Source organism: Suricata suricatta, chromosome 12 (assembly GCF_006229205.1).
Source record: "Suricata suricatta isolate VVHF042 chromosome 12, meerkat_22Aug2017_6uvM2_HiC, whole genome shotgun sequence".
Taxonomy (NCBI): Eukaryota; Metazoa; Chordata; class Mammalia; order Carnivora; family Herpestidae; genus Suricata; species Suricata suricatta.
Window position 1 is genome coordinate 6,672,837 of NC_043711.1, and position 9,167 is coordinate 6,682,003.

The 9,167-nt window shown below is 42.4% G+C and overlaps 1 protein-coding gene across 1 annotated transcript; it reads right to left on the reverse strand.

Annotated features, from left to right (window-relative positions):
* Nucleotides 1-1,869: 1,869 nt before the first annotated feature.
* Nucleotides 1,870-7,077, reverse strand: LOC115273501 (olfactory receptor 18-like). The gene is made up of 2 exons (XM_029916569.1): nt 7,070-7,077; nt 1,870-2,815 (listed from the first exon to the last, which is right to left on the reverse strand). Exons 1-2 carry the CDS (start codon nt 7,075-7,077, stop codon nt 1,870-1,872), a joined length of 954 nt encoding a protein of 317 aa, XP_029772429.1.
* Between the last annotated feature and the right edge of the window lie 2,090 nt (nt 7,078-9,167).

Below are 9,167 nucleotides of genomic sequence, written 5' to 3' on the forward strand. Positions count from 1 at the left end.
CACTTTGCTACAAATGGCCATATTTCATTCTTCCTCATTGCCATATAGTACTCCATTGCTTATATATATACACCACATCTTCTTGATCCATTCATCCATCCATCCAGTTGATGGACATTTAGGCTCTTTCCATGAGTTGGCTATTGTAGAAAGTGCCACTATGAACATTGGGGTACATGTGCTCCTATGCATCAGCACTTCTGTATCCCCTGGGCAAATCCCTAGCAGTGCTATTGCTGGGCCATGGGGGAGTTCTAGGGAGAGTTTTTTGACGAGCCTCCATACTGTTTTCCAGAGCAGCTGTACCAGTTTACATTCCCACCAACAGTGTAGGAGGGTGCCTGTTTCTCCACATCCTCACCAGCATCTATATTCTCTTGATTTGTTCATTTTAGCGACTCTGACTAGTGTGAGGTGGTATCTCCGTGTGGGTTTGATCTGTATTTCCCTGATGATGAGTGATGCTGAGCATCGGTTCATGTGCCTGTTGGCCATCTGGATGTCCTCTTTGGAGAAGTGTCTATTCAGGTCTTCTGCCCATTTCTTCACTGGATCATTCATTTTTTGTGTATGGAGTTTAGTGAGCTTGTTGTATATTTTGGATACTAGCCCTTTATCTGATATGCCATTTGCCACTATCTTTTCCCATTCTGTTGGTTGCCTGTTAGTTTTTTTTATTGTTTCCTTTGCCTTGCAGAAGGTTTTTATCTTGATGAGGTCCCAGTAGTTCATTTTTGTTCTTGATTCCCTTGCCTCTGGGGATGTGTCGAGGAAGAAATTGCTGCGATTGAGGTCTAGGAGATAGAAAATCTGAACAGACCCATAACCAGTGAAGAAATCGAATCAGTTATCAAAAATCTCCCGACGAATAAAAGCTCAGTGTCAGATGGATTCCCAGGGGAATTCTACCAGACGTTTAAATTTTTTTAATTTTTTTTTTATTTATTTTTGAGAGACAGAGAGAGCATGATCAATGGAGGGTCAGAGAGAGGAGATACAGAATCTGAAACAGCCTCCAGGCTCTGAGCTAGCTGTCAGCACAGAGCCTGATATGGGGCTTGAACCCACAAACTGTGAGATCATGACCTGAGCCAAAGCTGGATGCTTAACCGACTGAGCCACCCAGGCGCCCCAAGATTTTTTTTAAGTTTATTTATCTATTTTTGAAAGAGAGAGAGAATCTCAAGCAGGCTCCATTATGTTAGCATAGAGGCCAGTTCAGGGTTCAATCTCATGAAGCCTGAGAACATTGCCTGAGCCAAAATCATGAGTTGACTCTTAACCAACTGAGTCACCGAGGTGCCCCAAGATTTTAAGTAAATCTACACCCAGTGTGAAACTTGTACTTACAACCCCAAAATCAAGACTTACTCACTCTTCTGAATGAATAGCAGGTACCCTATAGTATAAGATTTTTAAAGCTTATCAGATACTCCAAATAGGAAGCCAATATTAAGGACCAATGACATACATTCTTACACACAACCTGCATCAATAGATTTGATAAAGCCAAATTTTTCTGGAAAATAGACATGATGCTGAAAATGGTTGAGAATTGCATATATATTTTAAAAGAGTGTTGTGAATTTTTATAGGAAGCCTCGGTCATAGTTAACAAGTACAGAAGATTCCATATTTGTAATAAGATTCAGTTGTGTGGTGATTTTGACATACACAGGATCCGAGAATACTCCCTTAATTCCATCAAAGAAGTGCCAAGATAAGCAATATTTAGATATGACAAATCAAGAGGAATGGAAACCACAACCTACAAAAATATGTGACCAAAGAGACATGCTTGTAATTCCATATGTTTGGTTTTGCAATCACTTCTGATTGCCAAAGAAAAAAAAGGTCCAAGTGTTAAGACTAGGCTGTTCTGTTGAGGAGCCTCTGCAAGACCTTCTTGATGTCCCTGTTCCTCAGGCTGTAGATGAAGGGATTCAGCATGGGAGCAACCACAGCATACATCACGGAGGCCCCTGCAACCTTCCCGGGAGAATGTGAAACAGTCGAACTGAGGTACACCCCAAGACCTGTTCCATAGTATAAGCAAACAATGGACAGGTGAGAGCCACAGGTGGAGAAGGCTTTGTATTTCCCACCTGTTGATGGGAGTCTCAGAATGGAGGAAACAATTCTAATATAAGAGAAAAGGATCCCCAAGACTGGAATACCACCAAAGATGGCCCCAATAAAATACATGAATATCTTATTGGTGGAGGTGTCATTACAGGAAAGCTTCAGGAGTTGAGGAGGTTCACAGAAGAAATGGGGAATTTCCACATTTGTGCAGAAGGTAAGTTGTGACATGATGAGGCAGTGCAGCTGAGAGTCCAGAAGGCTGATCAAAAAAGACACCAGAATCAGGAGAAGACAGAGGCGGGGGTTCATGATAACTGGGTAGTGCAGAGGATAACAAACAGCTACAAACCGATCATAGGCCATCACAGATAAGAGGACACTGTCCAAACAGCCAAAAAGATTAAAGACAGACAACTGAACCAGGCAGCCCGTGTGGGACATGACCCTGTTATGAGTCTGGATGTCCCAAATCACCTTTGGAACCGTGGTAGATGTAAAACCGATGTCACTCAGGGACAAGATGGAGAGGAAGAAGTACATGGGGGTGTGGAGGTGGGAGTCAGAGCTGACGGCCAGGATGATCAGTAGATTCCCTAGCACGGTGACCAGATACATGGACAGGAACAGGCTGCAGGTTAGAGGCTGCAGTTCGGGATCATCTGAGAACCCCAGGAGGAGGAATTCCAACACATGTGTTAGATTCTGTGGTTCCACGGAACAGAGACAGTTTCTAAAACATAAGTGAGAGTTTACATAAAGGAAACCACTATGTAATAAAGTGTGTGACTCCATTTTTGTGGTGATATTTTATTGCAAACAGTGTTTAAAGCTCTTTGTCCTCATCTGCCCAACACCTGGGCTAACTGATAAGAAAGCCTGGATTCTCCAGTTATAAGTAAGTGTCTGAGGATGTGATGTACAGCATGATAACTAAAGTTGATAATACCATATTTTATATCTGAAAGCTTTTAAGAGTAGTACTTAAAAGTTATAATTACAATTACGATGGAGTACTACATGGCAATGAGAGGGAATGACATATGGCCCTTTGTAGGAAAGTGGATGGACCTTGAGGGTGTCATGCTGAGTGAAGTAAGCCAGGCAGAGAAGGACAGAAACCATATGTTTGCACTCATAGGTCTAGCAGGAAAACAGGAGAGACCTAATGGAGAGCCAGGGGAAGAGGAGGAGGGAGAGAGAGTTGGGGAGAGGGATGCAAAACTTGAGAGACTATTGAATGCTGAGAATGAACTGAGGGTTGAAGGGGAAGGAGGAGGGAGGAGAAGAGGTGGTGGTGATGGTGGAGGGCACTTGAGGGGATGAGCACTGGGTGTTGTATGGAAAACAATTTGACAATAAAATATTATGGAAAAAAAGTTATAATTACAAGAAAAAACTGTGAGTCACCAGAGTGGTTCAGTCAGCTGAGCAGTCAACTCTTGATTTTGACTCTTGATCCCACAGTCATGGGATCAAACTCTGCCTCAGGCTCTGTACTGAGCAGGGAGCCTGCTTAAGATTCTGTCTCTCTCCCTCTGCCCTGCTGCGCTCACCTGCTCGCTCGCTCTCTCTCTCTCTCTCTCTCTCTCTCTCTGAAAAAAAATTTCCAACTCTGTATGATGCTGGAGGTTAACTAGACCCGTGGTGATCATTTTGCAATATGTATAAATTTTGAATCATTATGTTGTATGCTTGAACTTAATATACTGTTATATGTCAATTATATCTCAATTTAAAAAAAAAAAAAAAAGCAAGCCATGCAGCCTGGATTCTCCCCCATTTGGAGACAGTGAGGCATTCACACCCCACAAGCACATATGCAGGAACTCTCACTCTGAACTCACACCATAGCCACAATACAAAACCCAAGCCAGTCTCTTCCCTTGAACTCTTGTGCCATTTCAGACCAGTTTCAATTGCCTGTTATGCTCTCCCTAAACAGGGAGATCTTTATGAGGAATAAAACTTTTTATACCCTCTTGCATGTGTTGCATTATCAGCCTCACCATCCAGCCAAATTTTGGATAGGAGTGAATCCAGTTTCTGCAGAGTGTCCTATTGATGCAGCAGCTGGGGCATGAGACAGTGACCACCACCATACCAGGTCTTTCTTCTCTTGCTCTGGTTTGCTCTCTGGCTCTGCTGCCTGATGGCAAGCATGCGCTCTGGACTGTGCTGCACCGTGCTGCATTTCTTGAGCCCTTCCGATCCTTCTTATAGATCCAAACGACCTACTTTAGAAGTGTCAATAATCACTTGGTTGTTAGAGACAAGAGTATGTGATTGGGTCTTTTTTTTTTTAACCTTTTTTTGTGTATGGGGAGAGCTCAAGTGAAGGAGGGGCAGAGGGAGGGGGTCAGAAGATCTAAAGCATGCTCTGCATTGACAGGCTGACAGCAGTGACCTTGATGTGGGGTTCAAACTCACCAACCACGAAATCATGACCTGAGCCGAAGTCGGACAGATGCTCAACCGACTGAGCCATCCAGGTGCCCCGGGATTAGTCCTTTTCTTAATGTGGCCCAGGGTCTGGTATCTTGGCCTAGATCTAAACATGTCTTAGAATGAAGCTGTGACTGACACTAGGGTTGGGGAAAGGCTCTTACCCTGATTGTTGTGTGTTTCAAACCAGCATTGGCCTCTATGGGTGCTCAGGGGTAAGAGTACTCCCTGTGCGAGATCTAGGTCCACTGGGTGGTTGCACATTAAAGTGTCCTTGGAGAGGGAGAGAGGGAAAGAGAGACAGAGGGAAAGAGAGAAAGGAAGAAAGGGGGAGGGAAGGAGAAGAAGAAAAGGAGTCATTGTGTGTCATATGAGTTCTGCACTCCTAAAAATAGACTGGGACCTTTCAATATGCCTGCTGTTCCTGTTCCTTTGTAACAAGATCCAGATCCTCAGAGTGATATAGAGAAATCCATAGCACACCTGTAGCTCAGTAAAGAGGTTAGTGTAGACTTGGGTTAATCGTGGGGTATTATAAACCCTATGAAACAATCATCATCTTGAAAGAGGTCCCTCATCATGAAGATCCTGGCTTGAAGCTCTCTAGAAAAATAAATTACAAATATGTGCAGGATGGCGAGGACCTCCTTTGAAATATATCCAGTGTAAAAAATAAAGAAAAAAACAGAAGAGAGAGAAAGAAACTTGCATATGGGGAAACAAACAAAACTGGAACAGACATAAAATCTGATCCAATTAGAAATCTGAAATGTACTAAAATAATCTGTAGAACAAAAAATCAAAGGGTGTTGATTGGCTTTTGCATCTCTTCACATAGATCCTGGTTAACTTTAATATCTGCTGAAATGCACCAGTTGGCAAACCTTCATGTTCTCAATCAACACAGGGGTTCAAGTTACATTGCTTGGGATCCCACTAAATTTAATTTAAACAAGGTGTCCTCTGGAATCTTAGGGGGTTCTTGAACATAAGAACAGTGAACAAACATGTTGGCCTCGACTTCACCACTGAAACTATTACCTTGCCCTCAAAGATCCCACAGTGGGCATGAACACTCTGACCCAATGAGTAGTATATTAAAATTGAATTACACATTCATCACTGTATAGGAAAAACCTACCTGCTGTTTACCTCCTGCAATTCTCCTTTATTTTACACAGAATGCTTCACATTCTGAAACTTCTGGTCAACAAATGTGCAGCCCCCCCCCACACACACACAAACTAAGCAATTCTCTACAAGAGCTGAATGTCCTACAATTTAACTCAGTTCTGACCCTCTCTGCCTGGAGTGTCAGATCCCATGGGATAAGGGCTCTCGCCCACAAGACTGCTCTCACCCCACTTCAGATGCCAATTACAAGTAGTATGTCCCTCATGTTCTGGCCAATTTCTGTCTGATTTGGCTATAAACCAGGGGTTCCCATGGTCCCCTCCTCAGGGTTTGATTGATTTGATTTGTCACTCTAGAAGAGTGCATGGAGGAAACAACTGAATCTCATTCATTAGTAAAACGGGACATCCCCAGAAGACATGAAAACAGAGTCAGGAAAGCCTACAGTGTGTGGAAGCTATATTGTCTTCCTGTGAACTAACAAAGGGTAATCAATATTTTATATAGTTTTAATTGCTTACACCATGCTAACCACAGTGTAGGTGCTGAGGAATCAGAAATGAATGAGGCTCAGTTGTTTCCTTGCTGACATTCTGCCTGGAGTGACCTAGAAAGAGAAAGGAAAGGTAGGTTGAGATGTTGGTTGGTTTTTTGTTTGTTTGTTTGTTTGTTTTAATATTTTATTTAACTAACTATGCCAAAAATATTGTAATTTCAACAATACACAACATTGAGACATTTTACATTCTTTTTTGTACATGTTCAAAATCTGGTATCTTGTATGGGCAAAACATCTCCATTTGGACCACCCACATTTCAAGGGCTCAAGAGCCACACAAAACTAAATTGTATGGAAAGACATTGCCCACACCCTGTGCCTTGTGAATAGAGTCTTGATACTCAGATCAAACCTGACTTCACCCCTTTTGGCCCCAGGACTTGGTAAAAAATAAAGAAGAATGCTGTGCTCTTTTCCTCAATTGTGCATCTCTATTTTTGGAAGGATTATGTAGATGAAAATGAAAACCTACATAGCAAGAAGCTCAAAGCCTGGCACAAGGAGACACTTTATTGTTTTGTAGAATGGCTACTTTCCTCACCACCATCATGATCACCATCACCACATTCATGATCCTTTCAGATAGCTTACTCAGAACAATTTGGAGACATCCACTTCCTGCGTTCATGTGAGTGAGGCATATAGAAACTCAAAATGGTGTCAGAGGAGAGTAGAATTCTGAAAGAGATCCTGAAATCCCCAACAGGAAACAGCATCAACTTCATAGGCCTCTGAGCTGAAACTTTTCATATGGCTGCCCTCCTATCTGGCCAGCCCCAGCTTGTCTTGCTGAGGAGGAAACAATTCCCAACAGTCCCTTGTCCTTCCACCACCTTCCTGGGCACTCACTGGTCCATGCTGTACCTCTGCCTGATCATGACATGGGAGTTTGGATCCATCCTCCTCTCCTGCCTGGTAAGGCTTTGTCCTCAGGCCTGGCAGGAAGACGGCTTCAGGCATGAATCTTGTTCTGCAGATGATGACTCTGGGAGGAGACAAAGTATGAAGCCTAACAGATTTGCCATCCAAAAAGGCTGGAGGCACTGGCCAATTATTTACTCCTGTAGGACCTAAGAGCCCAATGCACAGAGCTCATAATTAGCAAAATTGGACCATGCTATCCCAATCTCTGAGGACTTCCTAAACACAGAAAAAGAAAAAGAGAAAAGTGAATGTATTTAGGAGGGTCTAGGCCCTTCTTACTGTCAGGAGAAAAGTCATCTCTCTGTACACTTTGCTTCTGACTTCCAATTTCAAGGATCTTAGCATAAAATAGACTTCTCTTTTTTCCTTCAACTTAATGTATGGCTTTTTGACTTTGACTTCTGCAAATCCATTAAATCAATCATGTAAGTTAGGGAGAATTCAGTTTTCTATAACAAGAATCAGAAGCTATTTCCATCTTCTAAGTTAAAATATAGGTCCCTAAGAGGAATTTCCTTTTTTTCCCATTTTTAGAGTTTTTCCCCCTATTAAAATGACATCCCAAGTTCTGTTTTTTCTCTTTTATTAATGTATGTTGGCATATTAAATACCATTCATTTTGATGTGCTCATTTGTAACTTGCTACTTCTCTTAAATAAACAACAGTATTTAACAAGACTGTAATCAGAATGTCAGCTAGAGCTGCTGTCCTCTCAAAGTTTGCCTGGGCAAAGACCTATTTCCAAGGCCACTCACATAGCTATTGGAAAGATGGAGTCCCTATGGGCTGTTGGCCAGAGGTATTCTTCAGTTCTCTGCCATGTGGGTCCTTCATGGGGAAGCTTACACATGGTAATTGACTTCTATCAGCATAAGCAAACAGGTGACAAGAAAACAACACACAGGAAGATGAAGGCCAGAGTCTTTTTGTACCCTAATCTCAGAAGTGACATCCATCAGTTTTGCTGTGTCGTGTTGGTTGGAAATCAGTCACTAGGCCCAGGGCACACTTAACGGGATCAGTCTCCACAATGGCATAAACATAGGAGGTGGAGGTCACTGGGAACATATTAGAACCTACCCACCATTCAGGTCTCACCCTTTATCAGGACATTGGTCTTAAACACCACAAGACTGAAGATGTCTGCTTCCCAATATAGTCACAACCCATAACACCAAAAGACTCTCAAAAAATTCTTCTGCAAAAGATCTGACGTGTTGGTAGAAATTGCCACAATTTGGTATTTCTGTAGACCCCACTATGTTACTTCAGGACATGAAGTTAATCAGTTTCTCTTCTACCACCCAGTCCCTCCATTGGCATCACACCAAGCTGAGCCATTCTGTGTTCAAATTCATTAAATGTCCCCAGTAGTTTCTGATATCCACACATTGAGAATAATTCATTTGCCCTGGAATGTATTTTATTTACATTACTTTGTGTTCAAAAATCCTAACATTTAAATAAATTGCCTGTTGGGTTTTTTCTGGTTGACAAAATTAATTGTATGAAAATATTGGTCCCTCACAACCTGCCACATCCTATCCATGTGGTTCTCCTGGCTCAGAAGACTATGGATGAGTAACTCAGTGATTGGCATGTCATTAACCAATGCAAAGAAAAATCAATTAAACCAAGATGGTGAAGAAGGCAACCCTGGCCTCTGTCCCCCACCCCCAAGCCACAGAGATCAATAATTAGCCATCCATGAACAAAAACAGCTCTGGAAGAGCTCAGGAGTCTACTTAAGAAATTTCAGCAAACAGTGACTAAACAAAAGGGAATAACCTGAGAATAAGATTAACATGAGAATAACTACACAAAAGGGAAGAAATTATAGCTTCATTTTGCCTGCATCATTCCAACCCCAGCTAGCACTGCTCAGCACAAGAGGAAATTCCTCAGCTACAGGGGTTCCTCTCAAAAGGAAAGAGGGAGTAGGGTGAGTGACCAGTTTGCTCAGTGGCTCAGTGCTCTGCACCAAGGACCTGCTTCTGTTATACATCCCCACCCACCCACCCA